The 26,793-nt window shown below is 38.9% G+C and overlaps 1 protein-coding gene and 1 long non-coding RNA gene across 4 annotated transcripts; one reads left to right on the top strand and one right to left on the bottom strand.

The window, feature by feature from the left end:
• Window positions 1-3,170: 3,170 nt before the first annotated feature.
• Window positions 3,171-18,080, bottom strand: LOC146542983 (uncharacterized). Of its 2 annotated transcripts, none has more exons than XR_014887731.1 (2): window positions 17,813-18,080; window positions 3,171-5,069 (listed from the first exon to the last, which is right to left on the bottom strand). It is a non-coding gene; the product is annotated as an uncharacterized LOC146542983 (long non-coding RNA). The 2 variants fall into 2 exon arrangements; XR_014887730.1 differs by lacking the exon at window positions 17,813-18,080 and adding an exon at window positions 16,511-16,973.
• A 191-nt stretch (window positions 18,081-18,271) lies between these two features.
• CIMIP1 (ciliary microtubule inner protein 1) lies at window positions 18,272-24,916 on the top strand. 2 transcript variants are annotated; one of them, XM_085241410.1, is made up of 4 exons: window positions 18,272-18,534; window positions 18,908-18,989; window positions 20,007-20,105; window positions 22,129-24,916. In XM_085241410.1, the coding sequence occupies exons 1-4, from the start codon at window positions 18,272-18,274 to the stop codon at window positions 22,282-22,284; spliced, it is 600 nt and encodes a 199-aa protein (XP_085097536.1). In that variant the 3' UTR covers window positions 22,285-24,916. The 2 variants fall into 2 exon arrangements, with proteins under 2 accessions (XP_085097536.1, XP_085097537.1); XM_085241411.1 differs by lacking the exon at window positions 22,129-24,916 and adding an exon at window positions 21,071-21,125.
• Window positions 24,917-26,793: the final 1,877 nt, after the last annotated feature.

Below are 26,793 nucleotides of genomic sequence, written 5' to 3'. Positions count from 1 at the left end.
ATCCATACAGATGTATGTAAAACTGAGTCAAACTAGACTATGCATTCCCATAGTAAAAGTGAGACACACAAAGGAAATGTAAGGGAACATAAAAGGAATGTTTTTAATTTTCACAGAGAGGGACAGCAATAATCTGTGCAAATGCTTGAAATATTGTATTATTCTTTTAAAGAGTTACGTATGAGAAATTACAATTTGGAGTGGGATAGAGTAAGAGCAGAAATGAATTTATGATTGTTGCATAAGAATTATTGGACATCTGAAGTAACTGAGAAAAAAAAAAAAAGAGATAGTGTAAAAAGCATACAGAGACAAAGAAACCAATTCAAGCTTCATCCAGTGTTCACTGAAGTCAGTGAGAGGCTCTGCACTTAACACACAGAGCTGAGCCTTTAAGGTCCAGTACAACAATGAGGACAAGTTTACATCAGACTATTGTTAGCAATATTTTTCAATTATTGCTTAGAAGAATCAGCCCCTTCAGTCAAGTTCCCTGTCTGTGGGCCAGATTTAGTTCCAACATATGCATTCATTATCTTTCAATACAGCATACACATGCGCTAGAGAATTTGGCAATTTGGCTGCTTGGTGTGAATGATTAAAACATTCAGAGAGGGAGCTGCATAGAGATTTAATAGATATTAGTTCCATGTTCTCATTCAAAGAGAAGACAAAACAGTATCTCAATTGACCAGAATATACTAGCAGTGAAAGCAACTATTCTGTAAACCATTTGCTTTCTAAAACGGAGAATAGAACTCCCGTTGCTAAAATCTTCCTACAAAAATGTCACCATTCTGGGACTGAGTCCCACATATACCCTCATCTTGCTGGGCAACATCACAGAAGCATTAAAATATTCAGTTTAAAACACAAAGGAGGTCTGTTGGATGTGGAAATATCTACCATTTAAATCACACACTGGTTGAAGCGTTAATACATATATGGTACATGATTTCACAGTAAGAATTTCATATAATTTTTGGAAAGGCTTTAAGCATGTACCATAGCATTTCACTGCTTTTAAACATACAAGCAGCATTTCAATTAGCCTATTAATGGTTTCCTAGGAGAACTGAAGATTCCCTCAGAAACACCACGCAGATCAAAAAAGCAGATCAAGTTAATGTGTGCATGTAGGCACACTTCTGTCTTCCCTCCTCAGGTACTCAGAACAGTATTATCATTTGTCCAAAGACCTCTTTCTTCTCAATTTAGCCTTGACATTTGATTCATTTCTCTTTCCTTAATGGCAGTTGGGCTGTGACTGAAGGCAGAATTTAATGACCCACCGTTGTTCACATGGTTGTTTGGAAAACAGCTGCAACACAGCAGCACAAACTGATAATTCAGTAGACAGTCCGCTCGGTGTTGAACTGTTAGGTTGGACCAGATAAAACTGCTCATGTCATTTATTTGCTCAGCCTTCAGGTGAGATCTGAAAGGGCATATATGTTATCAAAACACCATCAGCTTATTCCAGTGACACAGCTGTTACATATGATAACAGAAGATGACACCCAGCTGAACACATTCGTTTGGCTACAGAGATTAGGAAGCAATCATATGATAAAAGGGCTATTGGAAAAAAATCATCTAACAAGCCAAAAAAGCAAAATAGCTCAATTAGAAGAAGCACATGATGTGTTTACCCCTCAGTCCCAGCTGCTACCTCAGGAAAAGATCATTTTTGTAGATGAAGCCAAGCCTCTAACACAAAGCCAACCACAACTGTTTTCAGAACAACACCAACTCCACCCTGGAGACCCAGAAGGGTAAAATCATTCTCTCCCAAATGCTGTTTTCGAGGCTACAGAACAAGGAAGAGGGAGGGGGGAAAAAAAAGAAACCTTTAGGTTCTGCTTCTTCCAAGATCCCACTGAGGACGAGCCTCACAGGAGAAGTCATCCCATTCCTTCTGAAAGCACCACTTTCTGCATTTTGTGATAAGTCTTGATAGAATCAGTTTGCAGACAGAGAACCCTGAGAAAGGGTCACTGCAGTAGCAGCTGCAAAATCAAGCCCTGAATGAATTGAACAAGAAAAGCTTCAAGACAGCATCTATGCCAGGTGGTGCTGACTTTCAGTGAGATCTGGGCATAAAAATAAAATACATGCTGTTCCCATCGATGAAGCACTGGGAGCCTGCATTTAGTAAAAACTGTAAAATTATTTAAGCAGCTCAGGAGACATTAATCACAGGCTGTGATTTGTAGCTATCTGCCATTCCTTCATCTGTCCTTTTCTATTTAGAAGATGGAGTGTGTCTGAGTCTCTGAAGTTACTTTCCTTTTTATGGCATAACAACAGCAGCTGTTTTTAGCTTCCAGGATAACGACCAAACCAGGTAAAATTCACTGCAGAGCAGGCAGATAGGTCAAGGCCTCCACTCCATTTACATGCCTGTTTGAGCACTCATGCTGATGTACCAATACAGAAAAATTCTGCACAACGTCCATAAACTACTTCTGAATCTGCAGAGCTTCATAAACAAAATAGTGAGATTTTTGAAAATATGATATTTAGGATGAGCAATAACTTTTTGTTGTTTTCTTTAAAAACAAAGGAATATTTCTCTGTTTACAGGGAATTTCAAGCTTTTCTCAGTAGCCATAATGGCTAGAAACTTAGCTTAGAAGGGAAGCTGGAACTACTGTATGGTCACATATGAGAAGTTGAAATTTGAGAAAAGTCTCAAGTATACAAAAAATCACAAAGACTTCACAGTATGTTGATACCAGCTTGGTATCTAAACAGGAGTTGTGCAGTTTAGACTTATCCATAACACAGTTTCTAATCAAGTAGGAATCTAGGAACAGACAGTTTCATTTCTATAATTTCATATTTGATCTGATAGAATGGTTCCACAGGCTATATCCAAATACAGTCAGTTTGTTGTGCCTACAGCCACTGTAAATTCTTTAGAACATGAGCTGGCATGTTTTGTGTTCATTAGGCATCTAGAAAAATAAAATCCCAATCCACTGCTAAGAGGTTGCTGGACATTACAACAATACAAGTAAAAACCAGTTTAAAAATGCTAGTGAAAAATTTTTAGTAGAAAAAAAGCTTACATTTACTTGTGCAGAGTGCATGTGTAGAGAAACTCAAAGCTAACAATGAAATGGAAAGCCAACGAAACATAAAATGAGTTGAAAAACCCAACATAGTTTAAGGACTTGATTTTAATTTGCATTAAGGACTTTCAACTTCACTCTATCAATCATCATCAAGCAGATTTCATAAAAAGTGAGAATTACATTCTTACTGTCTTCTCTCGTATTCTTTTCATGCTCATCTTTTCCAGCACCCCAAAATCTGAACAAGCTCTGCCAGATCAGAACACTTTTAGTTTGCATGGGAGCTTTTCCCTGTCGGTGAAAATTCATGAAACGTGTTTTCCTCTAGCTTTTTTTTTCCTTGTAAACTACAGTCAGTTGTGGACCTAGCCTCCTCACCAAACTGTTACGAGGAAAAATGGAATAAATAGGTCAGATTTCAAAAGATGTCTCACTTATGGTGAGATTTGAGGCTCAGGAATGCAAATTGGCAAGCAAGTTGTCACGGGAGGAACACAGGAAGATCTCTTGGCATATAAACTAAAAGTTCCCCTACAACAATTCTTCTTGCTGTCTTCCTTTGCTTCACCTGCTGCTAAGGAAATGCACTGAATTAGAATAATCATGGCAGTGTCATGAGTGTCATTAAACTTCCAAATGAGAACAAAAAGACTTCTCTAAATCCTGCTGAGCTTTGTGCAAACAGGAGGTCCAGGTATGTGAACTTCAAGGTCTTATGGTTTTGTGCTGAGTCTGTAAAATTCACTTGTACACATGTCCTTGGTGCAGAACCAGATGGAAACAACTTCTCCAGTTGAATGTTGTTGTATGTCTGCATCCACTGAAATCTCCAACTGGCAGGAAAACTTACTGGATAAGAAGTGAGGCAAAGGGAATAAATGTACACGTCAGAAATTGAAGGGCAACATTTGCACAAGGTCCTCTGAAGCTCAAATCCCAGTGTCACACAGCAATAGTCTGTGCTGAGAAACACAAAATATTAAGGACGCTATGACAAAGCTGATACATTTCATCTTAGGAACAGGCCTCCCACTGTTTATATTTTATCTGAGAAAAGGAAGAGCACACATCACAGATGTTGGAATTTCTGCTGCTCTGGTTTGGCTTGGAAAGGCACAATGCAAACTGATAGATGAACACCCTGAGAGTGACTGTCCCACAGAGACATGTTTTCATTTTTCAAGATCTATCACTTCATGGCATTGCATCTTGTAGCATAACAATGTGATGTGTCTGAATAACAAATCACTGATTTCCTGCTGAACACGTAAAGTAATAATAAACATACTTTGCTTTCCTTTTTCTTTTGTACATATTCTTCTGAGTGAAAATTATATGACAGTGTCTGAAGTCAAAGGATTGAGAAACAAAGCCACTTTGCCAGCATCCAAATTACCAAGGATGCAAATGTTTCATTTGTCTCTGTTCAAAACAAGGCGGGCTGTTTTATTTTTTAATGCCAGCATAAACCTATTTCCCTGCAACTCTCTCAGCGAGGCTCACCAGATGCAGGCATGCTCTATTTAATATTAAATATCAGAAGACAGTTTTGTAATGCATTTGCAGACTGCTTTCATTGGAGCAATTAGAAAAGAAGCAATAAAAAACTCTCAAGTTACAGCAAAAGGAGTATGTATAAACGTAACCTTGTGAAATGAACTGATGTAAACGTACACAGAATCCCCAGAATACCAATAGTGCTTGTACCGTGCTTATGGGATCCACATCTGCATCAAAGAACTGGAAAATCCAGAAGTTCTGACCTTTGCCAGAATGTCCAGAGAAGGCAGAGTTAAAGGGTGTAACAGCAGACAGCACTACTTCTCAGCAGCATTTCTAGTTGCAGAGCTGCACAAAATCAGGTCAACCATCTCTGAAAGCTGAATGACATCTTGCTTTGGATCCATTACTCATGAATATTTAATCTGTGATTCCTCTTTTACTCTTGGTTATCATCTTCTTGACAGTAGTGGACAATTTCCTGCTTTTCTGTATTTAAAAAGAAACAACACAACAACAAAAATAGAAAACAAAACCAATGATGTCTCACTTAAATAAACTGACTTTCAAATTTTATAGTTAAAAGGGAGAGAGCAAAGGTCCTCAATGCCCAAATAATCTTGCAAAATAAAACAACTAGCATAATTTCAATATATCACATCTTCCTTCAGTTCAGAATACCCCTGTAAGCCATCGCTTACTGCCTATAGGATTACACCAGGCAAATCTAAATCAAAGTCAGGCCAAATCTCTAAGCTCTGCTCTCCTTTCTCCTTTTTCCAAGTCTGTCTTCAACAGGTCATCTGTTTATAAACAGATTATAAAGTTTATAAACTCACTCCTCCAGCTCGCCATTTCTTTTGTTTTTCCACAGCTTTTTTGTTTAAGTAGGGACCACAGAATCACCTCATTCGTGCCTGGAAAAAAATTACCCAGGAAGCTCCCTGTTGTCAATAATAAAAAACACATCATGGAGAGATAAGTAACCAAGGACCTGGATGTGAATGGGTGTCAGTTCCTGACATTACTTCACAAGGAAATCTAGGAAAGATGCTACAGTTTAAAAAAAAAAAGGTAGCATACAGCCAAATTTGACTCTATTTTCTCTTACTCAGATTATGAAGGCCATAACTAGTCTTTAGAATCACCAGTTACTTATTTTAAACAGCAGGAACAGGATTAAAAGCATTCAAGCAGAATTATGAAAACAATACTGAGAATGTCGTAAAATTATTTGGTTATTTTATCTTTTTTACACCAACCACTGCTTTAAAGATGCACCAGCCTGCACCATCTAATATCACACAGTTTATTAGGGTACTGTTACTATTACTGCCCTAAAATATCAACTTCTATTTCAAAATAATAATTTTAAAAAGACACTCATTGCAAAGAACATCTTTGGGGGAAAAAAAACCACCTTATCAGACAGAGTACATAACAGTTAAGAATTTGCTACTTACACCATCAGCTACGATATTTCTCCAGTCGTCTGACCTTCATTAAAAATATTTCTACCCAGTCAAGTGATTAAAGTGATGAAAGGTCATTTAGCACTCTCTGTTCCTTAAAGGCACTCAGTCACACTCATGCTGCAGAATATTTGTCTTCTGTTAGAGAGCTTTGTGCTACAGATATGGCAACCAACACCATCATTGTGAATGAGTTGTTCATTTGTCTTACTTCAATTATACTTTATTACTAAAGCTTCTATTAGCTGATGCTTCTCTTTTGTTTGTTGATTACAGAAAAAGACAAATCTTATTCAAATTATTGATGAAAGACTCCATAGCTTAGGTCAGTCTGGCCCTCACATTTCTCCACTAGCATCTTACATGAGCAGGCATAGCAGCTTTTCCAGCCACACTGTCTGTGATTTAAAATACCTTTACAAACACTGATATCTTGCATTGGTGTCATTCCCTTTCTCTCAAGATTACAACAAGAAATCGTTGTTTGACAGACCAAGATTAACCCTATCATAAATTTGAAACTGAAAATAAGAAAATTCATCTAGAACTATTTTTCCTTTCTGATTGTTCCTGTTTGAACAATTTTTATTACTTTTTACATTTTAATTCTTGGATCAAAACTACAGCTGATTTAAGCTATTTAAAAACAACAACAACCATGTGGGCTATACGTGGGGCATAATCTAATTCACTTTAAGCTAGGTTTTGCCAAGTCATCATTCTAATTGGTTTGTTAAATAACTGATGGTTTATAAAAATCACATTAACCTTTTCTTTTTCTGCACAAACTGTTCTATTCCTTGGAAAAAAAATAATAAACAGATTACTAAAAAAATCTAAATCCATGCTTGAGTACAAACAGTTTCTCAACGACAACCACCACCACTACATGCACAAATACACTGATAGAGAACCACAGAACTGCAGGATCACAAGGGTTGGAAGGGACCTCTGGAGGTCATTCAGTCCAAGCACTGCCAAAGCAGGTTCCCAGTCTCTCAGAATTCTCTTACTATTTGCATGAGTGGAAACAGGAAACCGAAAGGGAAGAAACGTGCAAAGAAATCTGGCAGTCAAAACCAACAATAATTACAATCACCAGTATTGAAATAGCCTCAGGATTGTTTGGATCTCTGACTCTTTCAATATTAACTTCCATTTAGTTTCTAGAAGTTAGAGGCTATGAGCACAACATCTTGCACTTATCGTGTTTTTAAGTTCAAAACATGATGCTAAGCTAGAATTATTAGGCAGTGCTCAATGAAATTTTTAACTGTCTGTTTCTGGTATACCTACACATTCACATGGAGAGAAAAGATGCCCAGCAACATGACACACATTAGCTCCTTAACACCCTTAACATCATAATGGAAACCAGCTCTGCAACTGTTAGAGCAACCAGAGAGGTTTCAGCTAGCTTGGTATGGAATGGACATCAAATGAGAATTACTTTAAAGGCACAAGTTTCCTCTCTCTGTCATCAAAGAAACAACAATAAAAAACAAATTATGCTATTGATCACTGTCCAGAAGAAAAATAATGGAAGAAGGAAATAAAAGCTCATAAAAAAATCCTGAATGTGCAACATGGTTGTTTTTCAGAATTAGTTGGAGAAGTAAATTGCACTTGTCCTCCAAAAGGCACGTGTGGGTTTTTTGTTGTTGAGATGGATGGCATGAGTGGATCTTCTCACATGTGATGTAGGAGCTTTGGAATGACCTGGTTTATCAACTGGATTGAATCCCAAAGGGCATATGATTTTCATAGCTGCATTTCAAAGTCTTTACCTTAAAGAATGTTTTGTAAAATCGTTAAAAAAAAAAAAAAAAAAAAACCTGTTGTCTTTTTTTAAAAAGAAAAATAACCAGAAAACTTGAAAGAAAAACAGAAGCAGGAAGGAAAGAACTTACAGTGAGAATAGAGAGTGCTGTGTTTGATTTTGTTTGCCTTTAGATAGCTTATGTATATCCAGCAATATTTTCTACTTATTGTTTGACTTGAGCTGCAATATTAAAAACTTTGGAAGTAGAGAGCAATGCAAGAGAAACAGTACCTAATTGCTGCCACATCTCACAAACGTGAAGAATCTCATCCAGATGAAGTATGGTCAACAGAGCCAACGACAAAAAAGAGCCATATCACTCTTTTCAAATGAAATTTGGTTGGAATAGCAGCAGAGAAGAGCAGAGTGTCAAGGCATATTTTCGTTTTGATAATTTAAAGAATGCTTCATCATTTCAGCTAGAACCAGTATGCCTCTCCTGCCAAGGGATATCAGCAACACGTTTTCTTCTGAAGAAAGAACACAGTGAACTGATTAATCAAACCTTAAAACTGTGAAGCCATTTGTTAAAATACATGAGGGTATTAAAACAAACAGTTCTAGTGGTATTTGCTATGGTTAATGCAGTGATATTTTCAATGTCCTGTGCTTGCCGAAAATTGGCACTCTCTTCTTCCTGGGACTCCAGTGCTTCCAGTTTCTCAGCACTTTCCTCTGAATCACAAAAAATAGTGAAGAGACCCATTCTATTCCTGTCTGCAAAAATCAGACTAAGACTACTGAAATACATGTTTGATACTGCAATGTCTCAAGTCTTTTTTTTTTTTTCTTTTTTTTTTTTTTTTTTTTTTTACAACCATGCAAAAGCATCATGTAACTCTCCTATTTTTTATTTTATGATATACAGCAAAAGCAGGACTAATCACAACCTAACTTCAGTCAGAAGTTACAAATGTATTTGAAGCTGGTTGTCTGAGCTTTCATTGCCAAATGAAACCGCCACCCCCAAAGGGTGGCAGATGATAATGAAATGAACTAATAGCTCATTTTACCTACGTATCTCATTGTTAGATATTTTTCTAACTATAAAAAAAATTCATTCAGTTTTTATGGATATCAGTAATTCCACTGAGTTTGGAGATCTTCAAATGAAGATAAGACCATTGCTGAATCATTCAGTTTTTGTCAAAACAAATCCCTGTATACACACAGAGAATAAATGACATAAGCACTGCAACACAATTAAATCCATCATAGATTAATTATTACTTATCCTCAGTTTAGGGAAAAAAAAAAAATATTTGTATGTTACATTCATAGATCCACAACCAAAATATCTGCTGTGAAAAATGTGCAGTAAAGGAAAATCAGATATTTGTTTTTGACAGTTCTTCACTTTCTTAATTTCAACTTTTCCAAACTTTTAAAAAATTGTCAAATATGTCTTTAGACAGGAAAATTTTCCTTATTACCTTTCATATTGACAATAAGTTGCCTGAGAATTCAGAAGTCTTATTACTGCTCACCAGAACTGCTTGATGAATGGTTTCAATAAGGCCAAATCTTCTGACTTTACAGCCCTAGAAACCAGAATCTGTCATTTCTCAATTTCATCTAAAGCTGTTAGTGAAAGTCATTGTCATTTCAGCAAGTACTGTCTCTGCAAGAAGTGCAATGTCAGTGCTTAAAATTTCAGCCTTAGAAAGAAACAAGCTACCTTCTTCTAGCTGGGGCTAGACAAGACACAGAAGGTTGGCTTTGCGTTTGATATACTGTGGTTTGCAGATGCATAAACCATATGGTAGGATAATGCAACTTTATATTATTGCATCTTTCATCCAAACCAAACACAACTGAATTCAAAAGCCTTTTGTCCTGTTTTGCACATTTGTCTTAAAACAATGATTGACATTTTGAGGTACCTTGTCACCATCACTGCTCACAGTATTAAACATCCGGAATATTTAGAAGGGGCACAGACAGCTCAAAAGATTATTACTTTCCTGTGATAGAAAAGCAAATCCACCATATTTTTACTTAGAAACAGAATGAGAATCCCTTCCATATCCTATAGAATCCTGGAATATCTGGAATTGAAAGGGATCCACAAGGACCACAGTGCCCTATCCTCGACTCCACACAGCACCACCCAAAATCCAACCTTCTGTCCGAGAGCCTTGTCCAAACACTCCTTGAAATCTGGCAGCCCTTTCCAGGGCCCAAGCACCCTCTGGTGCCTCTTCCTAACCCCCAGCCTGACCCTCCCTGACACAGCCCTGTGCCATTCCCTCAGCTCCAGTGCCTGGCCTCTGCCACCAGGCCGCCTCCCAGCCATCCTGTATCCTTGTTCTCTAGACACATCACCACCCTTGTTGTCCTCCTTGGACACATCCTGGCAAGAGCTTGTGTGCAGCAGCAGTGCAATCATCTGCACAGCTTACTAAGTGCTGTCTGAGCGCCGTGACTGATCAGGCCCTTGGACAAGACTTTTCTTAGAAGTGAGGATTTCTCACTGAGATGTCTGCAGAAGACAATTTTGCAATTTTAGTCAGCTCCTACCCACAACGGAAGTATTTAAGCCATGTTCTCCAGGCTTTTTACACAGGTAGACACACCTTTCATGTCAGCAGAAAGGCTGGATGAGTGTTAAGAAATATACCCTAAAATAAACAAATTTGTATTAGGACCCTTATTTAGAGCAAGTAATTAACTGAACTGATACTACAGATAAGGGTCCCGAGTGGAATTTCCATTTCCCCACCATGCACACACAAAATTCATCAAAGTGAGAGGTTTAAAAGCCTGGCGTAGTGAAGACAGAAGATATTAAACTTTTCAAAACCTCATTTCTTTGGCCTCTTCCTCACCCCACTCTCCTATCACTTTTTTTCTTAAAAGACATTATGTGTTAGGAGAGCAAAGCAGCCTGGGGAGGTGATATTTTACCATCGTCTGTGTGTGCTATTAATGCAGTTAAAAAATCCTCAGACTGGAAAAATCAGACAGATGCATCTTCCAGGTTCACATGTGCCAACTCCATCTGTTAAATCATTAAAACACAGGCTTGGCAGATTCTGGAGAAAAACACATTTGCTTTCATTATGAAGAGGAAGAGTAAACTTTCTTTCTGTTCTTGTAATTCCCCCTCCTCCACAATTACTTGAATGTGAAATCCTGCATGAGTGGGTTCTATTTAACTTGTTACTGAAAATAAAGCTGCTTTCCTCCATTTGGGGTACACGTGTTAAATTACATTTCATAACCTGGGTTACTCAAACAGCTATCAAACCAAAGCTTATAGTTTCATGAAGATGCTTCATCATTTACCTTTTTGCTGCTTCTATCTTGTTACAGCACCTACCCAGGCAGTCATTATCCTTATAGAAAAGAACCCATTCATGTTATGTTCCAGGTACAGTTTACATAAGGAGTTGCAAATCTGACCAAAGAAAGTTGCCAAACCTTGAATAAAATTATTGGTAGCAATAAAGACTTATAGAAATGTATAAAGAAAAACATTACTTAGAGCTAAAAAAGCAGCAAAATCCTACCCTAAATTCAGTACCACCACCCTGGTTTTCCCCACTATCGATACTAAATTGATTTATGCATTAGTTTTTCTACCACAGTCACTGCACAATCATTCTTCACTATGGCAACATTACTTATAGAGCATATGTCTAAATATTGAGTCTTCTGAATGCAACTAAGTATGTCTGGGATCTCTGCATTTCAGAAGTATGACAGTGTAAATATTTTAAATCCCGTGACCTCCCACAGCTACTATAAAAAACAAACAACCCAGATTGCTGCAGAGTGCATTCCTTTTCCTTTGTATTATGTGGAGAAACTGAATTCATTCTCCAAGCATGGAACATTCCAGGCATTAATCTCAGTAATATTTTTTGAAAAAGATTGTCATCTTTTCAATGATGGTCACTAAATTACACTTAGCAGATTTCACATCTGACTAAGCTGTACAAATCTTACCAGGGATACAGTTAAAAATTTATATAAACAAAAGACCTAAAGCACCAACAGAAGCAAATTTATCCACTGCTATAATTTTGTGAGCCCAAAGCAAATGATACTTAATATCATTAATACACTTTGCAATCAACCAGCTACAAGAGGGAAATCACCATATTCTTTGGTCTTTAGAAATCACAGAGCAATTTTTAACTTCTGTGTCTAGGAGTTTCTATTAATATTTAAAATGCATGTCAAAATTTTACATTTACAACTTCAATCAATAAAAAATGCATTAGCAGTTTAAAAAATTCAGTGGGAGCATTATGTGAATTATCTTTAAATTTGAAGTGGATTCTTGTTCATTTTCAACTTTAAATAAGAGATATTCTATTTAAACTCAGCGGTTGCACTCAGAAATGTTATGAGATGTTCTTGTTTGCTTACAGTTCTGCAGCTAGTTTACATCAGATTAACAGTTGTTTCTCCTCTAACGTTCTTAACAACAGAGAGGAGAAAGGAGCAGCTATTTCACAAGTTATCTGCTTATGCAAAATAAGTACTGCTGCATAAAGAATATTCCATTGCTCTGCCTTGAAGTTTCAGCAAGTCATTCTCCCATGCAATGTTCTGCATCAAGGCTCACAGAACAGGTTTCGGCCTGGAAACACTGATCTTAATGTGTTCTAAACTGCAATCTTTGTCACTGCTGCCAGGCCCCACAAAATGGCTGGAGAAGCTGGAGTCCCTTCACAAGGAAAGGGTTGGAACACTGCCTTGGCCAAAACTGCTACATTTAGTTCTGATTCTGCAACAGATCAACTGCACTCCCACCCCACCATCCTAACTGCTCCCCCCCCAGAAAAGAAACAACTGGCGGCACATTCTGCACCCCATTAGCAAAAATAAGAATTACTCTTGTATTTGTGCAGTCCTAGATGGGCTTTGATAGCCTGGCGAAATAGCAGAACCATCACTGTGGGCCACCCCAAAAAATAGTATTTCAAAATATAACGGAGTACAATGTGAGTACACTAAGCAGAAAAACAAAGCACTGGCATATTGCAGAACACAAAGTGCACTACAAATGCTTCCAACACCAACAGAAAGTTAATCTAAATACATACTTTCTTCCAAGCAGGTATTCTAATGCACGTGCTCAGAGAAAGAGCAGTAAAATACATCTGGTAGAGACAACTTCACCGTGTTAGAGCTGCAAATAGAGAATTCTGAACTAAAAACAAAAATCCTCTTAAATTGGAACACAATGAGGCTCTCATAGCCATCATTGCCTACAGTCCTCAAGGGAAACAGAACTGCACGGCACTAACAGAATTTTCACTTGTTTGTACAATTTACAGAAGGCTCAGAAAAGTTTTACAGGCTTATCGTCAGAAATAATGTGCTACTTATTCATCCTAGCAGTGATATTTTACACAGCATTCTGGGATCAAAATGTAATTTCAACAATAATATATTTTCTGATGTTCTCCAAGGAAAAATTGCTAGTTTCTTCTCTCTAAAAGGATTTAAATGGAATAACATCTGTGTTGAGATTATTGTGAATATGTTAAACTGACAGTATGTCTCTAAGGGGCACTGCTCATTAATGTTCTGTGCATAAAATTAAAACCTGAAATATATTTTTCAATCCATTTTGAATCATTTAAGCAATTCTCATGCAAAGAAACTATTGTGCTGCAATAATATATTTGCAGAGTTGAATATGAAAGCTATTAAAATGTCCCAGACCCCCTGCCTTCCATGCAAAAAGAAAAAAGGCAACTCTTCTGATTTGAAACACGCACTCTATTGAGAGAAAAAATACTTCCCAAGACTGTGAACTGTTTGATTTCAGTTTATATAATGCAACAAAATTCTAAATTATGTCTTCTTTGCCTCACTGTAATAGACGTTACGTGGAGGTACTCCAGCACATATTTGGGGAGAATTCCAGATGTGTTGCACTTAGGCATTTACAAGAACTGCTCACTCAGAGAAGGGTAGAAGTGGTGGTCATATTCTGTGATCTTTTAAGTTGTAACCAGGCAGCATCCTGCAAGTCCTCTGCAACTGGAGCTGTGGAGCAGAACTCAGAGGTAACCAAACCAAGAATTTTGATGCCGAATAGTCCAACAATTTGACAGTGAAAAAACCCTCCACGGCACCATAGAAATAACTTTGGGAAGCACATATACCAAACTCCATCAGCTACAGCACAAACAAAAGCAATGTATCTTCGCAAATTTAACAGAAATTATTGACAAGTATCTTAACTCAGTTAAGGTTGCTCATACCTCTCAAGCACAGAAACCTGCAATAAGCTGTAGCTGTGACATTTTATGGACAGAAAACATTTTTAAATTGGGATAATAGAAATGCCAGACACCACTCAAAAAGCCATGGGATAATTACAGCCACCGTAAGATCATGACCATTCTAAATTTGGCTACAAAATACAATCATTCTAAGCACACCACGGATTCCTCTAATAAATGGTAACCCAGGAGCTCTAATTAACATATTCCTTGATGTGACAGACTTCAGCAGGGTTCTTTTTCGTTGTGTTTTTAATTATTATTTCATTGCTGTTCAGGGCTTTTTTTGTTTGGTTGGTTCAGTTTTGTTCTTGGATGAAGTCAGAGTCCATAGTCTCAATAGGACTTAGTTTACTTAAAAGAAATCAGCCATCCTAACAAAGCAGTCTGCCACACAGCAGCCACATCTGAGGTATTATCCAGAAACACTGTAAAAATAGCTGAAGTCTTTCACTGATCTCTTCTATTTGGCTTCCACACTCAGTGCTGTACAAAGCAACATGGGGTAACAAGCACAGAACTACCAATACTAATCAACATTTTTTGGTAAACACTTTCAATGCAAGTGCGTAGTATAGATTTATGTATGGATTTAAATACACCTCAACATCCATCTTCAGAGGCTTCCCCTTAGAGGGGGAGTGGTAGCATCTAGCACGAGGGAAAATAATGCCTTTCAGGTTTTTAGACGGATGCAAAGACAGCAGTGCTTGTAGTGAGCAGTGCAGCCCTTAACAAATAAAGCCATAGAGCACAGGCTGGAAAACAGCACTGTGGGTTTCCTTAGGAATATTAGCATTCTTCTTTCCCTTGCTGCTTTATCTCACATCTGTGTAGATTATTTGCACCTTCCAGCCAAGCAGCCCAGTCAGAACACTGACAGTCGCCCTACGGAACCGCCAGATGTACAGCAGCAGCCATACCACACTGGGAGTGCATGGGGCTTTCTGGTCACATCCAAGCTAGTGGCACAGCCCTGAGACAATTCCTCAAATCACTAAGGTGTGTTTTTCATTACACGTTACTATACTGCACTGTCTGAATTTCTCAGATAGAAAACAGCAGTTGTAAACTTCTACTCCAGCAGGACACAATGAGATAGAAGCTGCAGAGCCCCCTGTGCCATAGCTGTCCCATGCAGAGAGAATTACATCAGCAACACCACCTCTTCCTAAGAAACATTTCTGTTATACTGCATCTTTGCAGTTGTTAGTTTATTTCAAAAGCATTCAGAAAACAAGCACCCTGCTCAAAGCCTTGCTTAGTGACAAGTACTCCTCAACTCATAAACTTTCCTTAGTTTCACAAAGGGGAAGGAAAGTCTTACTTTATCATTTGTATTGTTGCTTTCGTGGTGACAGTTACTGCAGTTTATGATGAAGTACACTGTTAGAATAGCACAGGAGGAGGACAGGGTTTGAAGAATCTCTGAGCACTTTCATGTTACTGCACACCTGAGTCTACCAAAAGTTGAGACAGTCCTTAAGGTGCTAAGACCTCCTCAAGGGGAAACAAGCAGATTAGTTTCAGGAACTGTCCTGCTAGCTGATCCCCAAGCCATCTCTGCCTACACTTACCTTGCATGTACACAGAGGAGTAAAATAGTAAACTAGCAATAGTTTTTATCTCGTGATTCTCAGAGAAGATTCTCAGCTGTACTTTTTCCTGGTAACTTTCCAATATGAACAATGCAGAGCTCTTATTAAAGAGATCAAGGATTTAGATCTAATTACAACTGTGCACTGAATACCAGAGAGTAGCAATTTATGTTTATAGTTCATGTAGTAGAAAATATAAAAACACTCAAAATACCCTCTGCAACAACAAAAACAACCTCTTTCGTTTGTTTTCCTCCCCAAGTCTGATGAGAAGCAGAGGATTTTTATCTCTACTGGCAAGAATAGCAGGCACAATAAAAACGGTGTAGTTGATAACATAATGCTGGAATTAGGCCCATGACTCAGGGCTGGCCTTGTAACCAGAACTGAACATTACAGAAGAGCTGGTTTAGAGTACTGTCAAAGGTACTTCATAAGTAGCTTCACACCTGCACCTATAGAACCTGAGCATAAGTATGGTCTAGAATCACTCTCAGTTCATTCAGTGGAAGTTAAGGTGCTCAAAAACATCACTTGCAAAATCCCACTTAGAGCCTGAAAGAGAACAGGTTTGCTCCTTCCAAACAGTTTCAAAGATTAGCAGAGCTATTTTATGCTAATTTGGACATTTCTCCATGAACAACCAATATAAAAAGCCTTCACATTTTCATATCAGTGTAGACATACAAAATTCCCAGAAAAACTTAACTCCTTTTGAAGACCAATAATGACATAAGCAAAGCCACCACTGCTTTAGACAAAGTCTTGTGTGATGAAGAGGTCCACCTACCCTTGGTTGCTCATCTTGGCTCATGCATCACCCTCTGCTGTCTCCATTCTGTTCGTTGTTTTGATTGCAGAAACACAACCATTCATGGAGCTGTTTTGTGAGGTCACTGATCTACTGTGTTTCATTTCCCCTTATTGAGGAGGCTATTTAAGTCACTTTGGTTCTCTAATCTACTTCAGAGAGCAATACCACCTCTACCCATACCAATAACAGTGTTGTAAACAGACCCAGCAGTAACATCCAGCACATCCACCAAGCCCTCCATCATTGCCCCGTCTCATGCTGCTGGCAGCATTTGTAGAACCACACAGAAGAGCGTGGGTCAAGTCATCTTGTTTCCTCATTAGACTTGACCTTGTTCAAACACGCACCTTAAACATGTATCTACCTATTATTTACTTCATTTGTCATGTGCTGACAAACGCTGTTGTACGTAACTACAGGATGCAGACTTTCCATAAATGACCTTTAAGTCTCAATGAATACATGACCTTAAAACTTGTACAGCTGACAGTTCATTTAACTCCTATCTCACTTTGCTTCCCCATACTGCAAGTTTTCAAACATTATCCCATGCTCAGAAGAACCAAATGATAGCTCAAGCTGATGGCTCACCTCCTTGCATCCCCTCCTCTAAAAGATTATCAGTTAAGTACCAAAAGGGAAACAAAGAACATTATTAGGTTCTATTTTCACTAAATTAGTATGAAGTTTCATTCCCTCCTGACAAATGCTACTGCAGGTTAAACCCTGATACATAATTTTATATATATATATATATATATACATACATACACACACACACACACATATATATATATATACATATATATTCATATATATATATACACACACATATATATATATATGAATTTGATTGCTTTCATTAACAAGTTACTTCTCTCCCAGAAAACATCTAGTCTGTAATAAGAAGGCTCCTGAGAGAACTGTGACTAAGCAGCAGGGGTTAATTACATAGGACAATGAGTAAGCAGTTATGGATGTGATAGCAGACCCAGCTGATCTAATTGCTGGGCTAATTATCAAACAGAGAACCAAGAAACAGCACATAAGTGAAATACTGCATTTGCTGACAGTTTGATTTTTAGAGACCTGTATCAAACTGCTGTTTCAGGGCTGCAGAGTGCCTTCCTTCCCTCTAATTCAAATAGAGCTTCTCAGCGTACCTACGTGACAGCCGAAAACATTTACAGCTCTCATGTGCAAATATTTATGACTTTTAGATACTTTGCTCGACAATAAACAGCAAATAAGCATTCAAACACACTACCTATAACCCACCTGGCTGAGGTCAGAATGCGTCTGCGTTTATATTATAATGACAATAAGTGTCCGACAGCGGGAAAAGTGATTTGCAGCGTCAGTACAAACCAGCTTCCATCAAGGGGTGGGGAATTACTTCAGTCCCTCACGCCAAGAGGGGCCGCTTTCACTGTGCAAATTCCGAATTCCTAAATTTAGATTTCTAAAGGAGCTGAAGGAGTAAAAAAAGAAAAAAGAAAAAAAAAAAAAGGGCCAAAACAATGTGAACTTGTTACAAACTGCACACAGTTGAGGTTTTCAGTGGAGGGCCATAAAGCGCCGGAGCTCTGCCCTGGGGCGGCAATGCGGGGCGGCAGCGCTGAGCTCCGCCGGGCTGCACCCCCGTACCAGGAGCTCAGCACACACCTCCTGCCCTGAAACACTTGTCACCTGCTCCGCGCTGACGTGTATTCCTAGCGAACAGCGTCCAAAAAATAAATGAAAATGATGGAGAACGAACTACGACAGCCCACGTTCCCTGCTCTCCATAGGAAGCGGCGGGCGTTAGCAGCCCTTCACCTGCAACCGCAGGAGGTGACCGCTCTCTCTGGAGAGCACAGAAGGAGCAGCGCCGCGTGCCACACGAACGCCGCTCCGCGCCCCGGCCGCGCGCTCATTGCCCCGCAACGGCCGCAGCGCGCGGCCCCGCCCGGCAGGGAAATGGCAGAGCCGCGCAGCGCCGTGGCTGAGGACAGCTGCTGGTAGCGGCCCGCAGAGCCCTTCTCTTTGTGCCCCCTTCGCTCAGCAGGGGCGGGAGGAGCTCGCTCGTACTTTCGTTTCACGGGCACGAGGGTACAGAGCGTTGGGCGGGCAGGGGAAGGCAGACAGCTCGGTGCCCGTTTCAGGTGTCACCACAAACACCTGCGAGGAGCTGCGTTCATGAGCGTTATCTCCTTTCCAAGCCGTGGGAAGTAGTTCCCGTTACCTCCAGTCAGAGCTGTCAGCACAGCCGCAGACGTGCTGCTCGGAGGCGGAGGGCTGAAGGCTCGCGCTCTGTGCTGTGCTTTTTATCACTCGTCATTGGGCTCGTTGGTTTATGCTTTTAGAGTCTTCTCACACGTTTCTCCATTTCAGGAAACGATACGTTGAAAGTGAGCTTGAAACTGCAAGAAGATGGTCTCACAAATGGGGATTTTTGAAAACAGCTCTTGAGGAGGTAAAACAGGACGGTGCTGGGTGAGGTGTGGAGCACGATGGCACTTGAGGCTGTATGGACACAGCACTGAGCACACAGAGAAGTGCTGCGCACGCTTTGCTAAGCCAGGTTCACAGTTTGCAAATGCAGTACCTCTAAAGGTGGGCTCAGGGTTCCGGCTTTCCTCTGAACAGAATGCAGCAAGTGGTAATTGATATGCCACGCACATCCTGATGTATTTCTCCTGAGAAACACGGCTCCCAGCAGTGCTAACAAGTACGAGATGCACACTGACAGGAAAACATTTCCCCTTTGTCTATCCATATGGTACATTAAAAACCAAGGGGGAAAGGTTCTAGCTAATTAAAATTTCAGTGGAGAAATTTACAGTGAACTAAAATATTTGGAGAGGTGTCTATTCTCACCAAAGTTTAGATATGAGAATATAGCATCACATAATGTTAGGTTGGAATCATGATCTTTCGTTGCTAAAGAGCAGGATCAGTGCAGGCCCTGAATGCAGCCATACATTTACCCTACATCAGCTGGAAGCACTGCATCCATTGCAGGATGTTGGAACATTGCTGTAGGCACCTATGTCAGCACCTCTCAAACATTTTGTCCTCTGAGCTTCAGCATCCATCTGTGATAACCACTGTCTGCCACTCACACCACCTTTGCACAGTGCTGATAGATAGATGGGTAGCTGAAAAGCTGACAAACTCAATGTGTTCTTATTGGTGAACTTAGTCTTTGCCTTGTGGTCACAGAAGGTACATAAGGTATATTTCTAGCCCTTTCTGGACAACTGGTGCAATTAAGAGAGTTGAATCACTCAGCAGCATTTTGCTTTCGCCTGAAATTCAAATTTATATCACTTTCTGGGGAAAAAAAAAAAAAGTACACAACAACAATTTCCAAAACACTACAATATGTGCTCGTGTTTTAAGTGGAAAGAACAGAGAGAACAGATGCAACAGTCAGGTTAATGGGATAGATATCAGAACCCATTTTTTAATGCTGACGTTTTTATTTCAGTTGATCGAAGATGAAAAGAAAGAAAAAACAAAGCCCAAGATACAGCTTCCAGAGCACCTGCGGATTCGACCTGTGACACCTGTGGAAAAATATATTAAGGTTAGAAATTAGATTCTGAGATTGCAGTACAGCAATGCCTATCTGAAGTGACCACCCAAGCCCTAAAATCAGTTGACTTGTAGAGGTGGGCCTTTAGCTAAAGGTCAGAGTAAAGTGTATTAGCAGCCCAAGCAATGCTTTAAAAGCACTCATTTAAAACAAAGAATTGCCCTTTGGATGTGGTTGTTAGTTCACAGAGCTTTATGTATGAAATCATCTTTCCCTAAAGCATGTCCCCGTTCTCTGTGACATCGAGTAACAGAGCAGTCAGCTGTATGGTTTATTATAGAAGAACGCCCAGACCCACTTACAACTGCTGAGCAGTCATTGCTCAGATATACATGCACACACCTTATTCCAAGGCTTAGCATAGCCTCATCTCTCAATTTTAACTAGTGGTTAAGATGTGGACGTTTTTTCTAGCTTTGTGCAAGTACTATTTTTGGCAGAGACACTGCCTCTGTTCTTTTAGTGGCACAAATTAGATCAGCTGGGAGAAGTCAGTTCTAATGAGTCAACGTGTTTGATTTAAAAATATACAGCATCCGAATCACAACCAAATAGAATAACCATAGAGCTAGGTCACCAACAATGGGAGAGGAACCCACTCAAACAGAGAGGCAGAACATGCCAACAAGAAGCAAGGGTAGTCCGCTCTGAGAAGATTAAGGAAACAAAAGAGACTGAAAATTCCTTAATTGTTGGCCTAAATTTAAAGGGATTCCTGGGGTGGTAAGATAAGGTGGGCAAGTACTTCTACTGAAACTAAACTGAATAAAAGAGCAAGTGCTGAGAGTGACAGAAATCAAATGGCAGCACTTCTGCCATTAGAGCTACTTGTTCTGCAGTTTTGTCCCAGGCATCCAATTTCAGTCGTTCAGGTTTGCCTTTCCTACACCACGAGATGTGTCTTTCTGCACACTCACCTTTACGGTAACAGTCATCATATCTGTTCTTCTCTCTAGGTTGGATTCATGCTAGGTTGGATTCATGCTTCTTCATAGTCCCCAGATCATAAGTAGGAAATGATTTCTTTTATTATCCTGCTGGGTGGGTGGCACTTCTGGCCATAAAAATTGTCTTTTCGGAGGAACTACTCCACCTCAATATCATAAGCATTTCTAGTCTTGGCCAAAGAACAAAGTGAAGTAACTCTGGCAAGAGAACTGAAACATTGTTCTCTTACTGTGTGTATCTCTACTAAGTCCCCAGATGATAAAACCATGTAAGTGCCCGACTGAGATAATTCAGCCAAAGCAAGCACAGCAGTCCCTGAACAGAGGCTTTTGCTTTGTTTCCTTTTTAGCAAGATTAGTTGCAGATTAACTTGATGCTTACCCATCTTTTAAAGTAGAAAGTGGAATGGATGAGTACTTCTGGACATGGAAGCCAGCTTGGTCAGTAATATCTTTAGCATTTGGCCACAGAACTGTTATTCCATGGCAGCATTGCTACCAAAAGCACTGCAGCAAGTATAAAGTGCTGTTTTTCCTGTTTAGAGAAGGCAAATAGCTTAAAGATTACTGTTAAAGCTAAAGAATAAATCCTTCTACTAACGTAAAGCCCTTAGAAATATACTGAACAAAACTGTATACATGAAGAAAATGTATAATATGTACTACTGAATGATAATTTTGAGTTTTGATTTCCTGTTATATGTATCAGTCGAGGCACTAAAAGATTTTTAGAAAGAATGGTAAATGATAGTTATTTCACTGGAATTTGTTCATTTAACTTCTCTCTTCCCCTGTGCCTTGCTACAGAATGGGACCTAAATTATCCTAATGTCTTTTTATATTATGAACCATCCTGTATTATAAATCAAACTTGCATGCAACTAGGCAATCTTCCATAAATGTCAGTGTGCGTTCAGGATATTAATTAATCAGAATGCATTTAAACCCACTATTTTTATACATTCTCATTTCCATCCACACTGGAGCACAGAGGAGGATGTTGCGTGACAGAAATTACCATCAAAATCCTTTTAATCATTGAATTCTACGTTCTACTTCTATTCTAGGTGAATCCATCTCCTCCAGTTCCAAAGACTTCCCAGGGATTTATTGGCTGGAGATCAGCTGTTCCAGAGCTACAGCTTGAACGTTGTTTTCAAATCCAGAGCTGCAAAGGCGCCTTCTTCAAGGACCTGAGCTGGCCACGCGAGCCCTCTGACTGACAGTAGGAAATAACAAGTAGGCACATAGAAGCACTAGCGTTCCAAAGTTAACATTCACTAGTGGATTGTTAAATGCCTATATAAGCACCCACAATCACTGTGGCAATGTGTGAACATCACGATGCAGCATTTCGCTTGTTGCAGATTTTTTGGAACCAATAGCATTCATGCTGTGAATACTGCTTCAGAGTTGCCTAGTTTCCAATGGAGCTGCCTGACTGGTTTAAGTAAAGCTTACAAAGGCCATTCATTAAAATGAAGTCACTTTCTAAAAGCAGTTTTGGTATCAAAAGTGTTTTTTGTTGTTCAGAATATAAGTTTCTAAGCATAAGTTTCAAAACAAAAATATGCTACCAAGTATTTATGTTGCTGCAGATTTTTTATACCAATGTTTATATCAACCAGGACTGGTATGAACTCAGAAACAGACTGTTGAAGTCTAAGTAACTTCATTTAAAAAAAAAAAAAAAAGAGAGAGAAGCTAAATTGGCCTTCAAGTATTTTCTTGCACTGAAAATTTCTAAATACATCCATCTTCATACATCATTTAACACGTTTTGTATAAAAAAGACAATGTGTTATCAAATCACTTCTTATGGCAGGCCTATTTTCAGAAATATTTGTGTAGAAACAAAAATAAACACACGAACAACACAGCAGTTTCTTGAATAACCCACCAGGCATTCCTCAGTTTATCAAATACTCTTTGGTTGGAAGGTTTGTCACACAGCACTTAGGTTTGGCAGCTTGTGGAATCTCACCTGTATCCTGTTTACTAAACATAGCAGCATAGCAACCACATAGCACAGTATGATACAGCATGGAGAGAGAAAATAAAATACATTTCATAGTGTAACCTGCCATTAAATCAATCAAATATCTGAACGAGGATCGGAATCAGCGCTGGGTCACTCCTGCCTCGCACTCTCAGATAAAGCTGTATGGATTGGTTCCTCCTGGAAGCGATGAGGAATCCAAGATGTTTGGTTCAGAATGGACACATCGTTCCCTTGGATGCTGTTCAACACTTTCTGCTATGATTTTAGCAAAGCAAATGGTGATAAGAGGAATGCGTTAACAGCAAACCTGTTTACATACAATAGATTGTTTCAAAAATCTGTAGTATTTGTTCTGTATGTAGACTTGCAAACTACATTTTACATTAAACACATATTCATTAACAGTAAGGGATTGCACTGGGAGCTACTGGTGCAGCTATCTCAGTGTTGGAGGGCTCAGCCTTGCACTTCATCACCCACCTGCAGATTTGAAAACTCAGAAGGAGCCTCATTTAGGTGCAGCAGTTGTTTGCAGATTCTAGTTCTAGTTAACTAATATTTAACATTCAAAATACACGACTGTCCAAACAAATAACAGACTCCAAGAAATCCATACGGGCAATTCTTAGCACTCCTTATTACTTAGGGAGAAAAGTCTTTCCTCTGTAATCCTGCTGCTAGATCTCCATTGTTTTCTGCAGCAATCAATTTGTACTTGAGTCAGCACTAAGCCCTTGGCTTTCATAGCAGTAGGTCAGCAGCTAGCGTTTGTTCTTTCCCTCTTCCCAAGAAATGACTCACAATGATCAACAGCCCACCTACTTTTTTGACATCCAGTTCCAAGTGCCCACAAAATAACTATGTTTTACTTTTTCCATATTCTTTACAAATAATGGAGAAGTGAATCATATCCTTTGGAAAAATTACTGAAGAATGAGAATACACAGCAGAACTAACTTCAGACTTAAAAAACAGAATAAAGAATTACTTGGAATCAGACACTGGAAATTTAAACTAAATTGCACTTTAGCTGCTAAGTATACATGTTAAACTGTTCAATGAAAAAGCAAGATACAATTGAAAAATGATGTAAAATATAATTAAGTGCTTTCTTGTCACTGCTGTGTTTCTATAAGTGTGAGTCTATATATGTAACATGGTTCCTCAGCTTGTTTTAAGGTCATGTATAGATCCTTTTATTCTTGTTTGATTTAGATAAACAGGTATTGTAACATTAATATGTAATTTGGTAGCAATAAAATTACATGAATTCCAGCAAAATGAAAGGGGAGCTCCACAACCACAGTTTTAAAATGTTACATTAAAGGTCCAGAGCTGGCATCTAATATCCAGTAGATGTTTGTATGAAGTGAAAACCAACTCCATATGAGTAACTGATTTTGGAAACCCAAATAAGCTCCTTGTCCACCACCCATCGTTGGACATTTCTGAATCTTATTTCCAATGTCTGGGCATTGACTCTGTATGAACAATTAAGTGGTGTTTGTGTGTTGTTTTTTTTTTTTACTACACTTTCTATCATTTATGGTACTTTTACTTCCAGAAATACTTTGATAATTTGGGGGATGCGTATACATTACTGCCTAAAATTTTAACTTCCTATAGGGTAAGTCTGTGAACTGCTGATCCATACATTTAGGATTTTGGTATTCAAGAATACACAAACTAGAAACCTTTCTTTTCCCAGCACATTTTATTTGACCTTTTATACCTAAAAAAATGTGTGAACTGGTTTTAGATTTGCAACTTACAATGTACTGCCCAGTCAACTGCCTCAGTTGTGAACCCAACTTGCTGATACAGGATTATTAAATCATCTTGTAAGGTTTAAACCTGGCATCTCATTTCTGGAAATTAACCTATTTTTTTGGAGCCAAGTTGCACACATAAATGTCACTGCATACTGTAAAATATCACACTATTTCCAAGGTCGGGATGCTGTTAGTAAATTCAGTGCACATCGTGGAGAAAAGGCTTCATAACAAAATTAAATCACTTCAAAAATGCAAAAGTTGGGAGAAATGTAATTCTATACAAACGTCTAAGCCTGTGCTCCTATGCAAGTCGGAGCAGAAAGAGATGTTTCTAAACATGCATAAAATGTTACATGGATTATTTTTAACCAAAATTTGGAAATGAGATGCTATCTGTCTTCTATGCTCCAGCGTAAGCTTCATTTAATGTAGACATTCATCATGCTTTTGGTGGCCTGAGGCTCACATCAGCAAAGTGAAACAGCGATTCCTCCTTAGCTGACTCACATTTTTCAGAGAGCTGAAGCCATCTTGTCTTCTGACTGCACTTTCAGTTAAATTAGTTCCTTGCTATCATGCTGTTTTTAAAGAGAAACTACAGAGTACGCTTTCAGAATTCTATATGCAAAAATACTTGTGTATTTTGTACACAATCAACAGCAATACATGAAATCAGCCACGCATCCTTTGTGACTGCGGATGCGTGATGAAATAATAGTAGGGACTTGAGTTACAATTGTATTTAAGTTGAAGAACTATGAAATCAGAATTATCCTTCTCATAAGCACTTGCTTGCTTCATCAGCCACATCACTGGGTGGCCAAAAACCTTTTCCTTCACAGTGCATTCTTCTCTGCATTGTTAGAACTGGCATACAACTGGCTCTTGCTATTTATAATTTAATTAGTATAAGATATTTTACAGAGAGCTCAAATTTGAAAGACTCGTATTTATTTAAAATGCATTTTGAATCAGAGTGAAGATTTTTGATTAGATGATAGTGAAAAAGTGATTCTGTATAAGTAGCACTAATCAAATTGCAGTCACAGCCAATTGATTTTGCTGCTGCAAAGAGTGGCCACTTAGAGAGTAACTAATTGCTCTTTTACATGGGACATTTCTACAAAGTCCCATTCCCCAGCCGTCCTCACCGATAACCACTCTGGTCCTAAGTCTGTACAGAAGTTAACATCCCAGCTCCTGCTGCTGGCCACTCTGCAGCCTGCATTTCATTCTGAGATCACTTGCCTTACAAAACCAACGATATGGATTTTTATTTTTTATATTTTTTTCCTTTTTGGAGACATAAGGCTCCCCACTCACATGTATCATTTCCTTCAGTGAAGGATTCCTTCTGGTTTCTTCCACATTCTACAAAGCACCAAACACTAGTCATTATCAACCAGACCAAAGCCTCTACTCCCACACAAAGCCCAGTCCAGGTCACTCCTTGCATTAGGTTTCTAAATGCAAAACCCTAAGTGTCATTGCAGCAAGACAGATAAGGCCTGCTCACAAACTATTACCTCCTTCCTGGCTCCTGTGGTTTTCACATCCCATCAAACTGTTATTTAACTGGTTGAAAGCTTATCAAATAATTCCATAGGACTATAGTGTAATAAACTGAACTGTACTGGAAAATGATACCATCGTGCTGTGACACTGATTGGGTTCAGTGTAAAAAATGCTACCCCTTTGATCTGCTCTATCAGACATGGAAAGGACAAGCCATAAAGCAGTGTTCAAAAACAAAACCAGAAACTTTCCAGAACTAACAAAGAAATTGCTAACATCTGATTCATGTTGCACAGCAAAACAGAACTCTGGAAAAGGACCTCGTTTTGATCAGATGACTTGGAGATATTTTTGATCTTAGGGTTTCAGGCCACTCTCACACATCTCAACACTTGCTATGTTACAAAGAACAAGGAGATTAGAAGACCATTTTTTCTTGT

Source organism: Meleagris gallopavo, chromosome 22, assembly GCF_905368555.1.
Source record: "Meleagris gallopavo chromosome 22, MGAL_WU_HG_1.1, whole genome shotgun sequence".
Classification (NCBI taxonomy): domain Eukaryota; kingdom Metazoa; phylum Chordata; class Aves; order Galliformes; family Phasianidae; genus Meleagris; species Meleagris gallopavo.
This window is presented reverse-complemented; position numbering and strand designations above follow the sequence as displayed.

Bases quoted from the DNA above. Each gene is read 5' to 3' on its own strand.
- CIMIP1 (XM_085241410.1), top strand. From the start codon at position 18,272: ATGAAAATGATGGAGAACGAACTACGACAGCCCACGTTCCCTGCTCTC. The intron at 18,535-18,907 runs GTAGCGGCCCGC...TCTCCATTTCAG, and splicing joins GTGGCTGAGGACAGCTGCTG to GAAACGATACGTTGAAAGTG. The intron at 18,990-20,006 runs GTAAAACAGGAC...TTTTTATTTCAG, and splicing joins TGAAAACAGCTCTTGAGGAG to TTGATCGAAGATGAAAAGAA.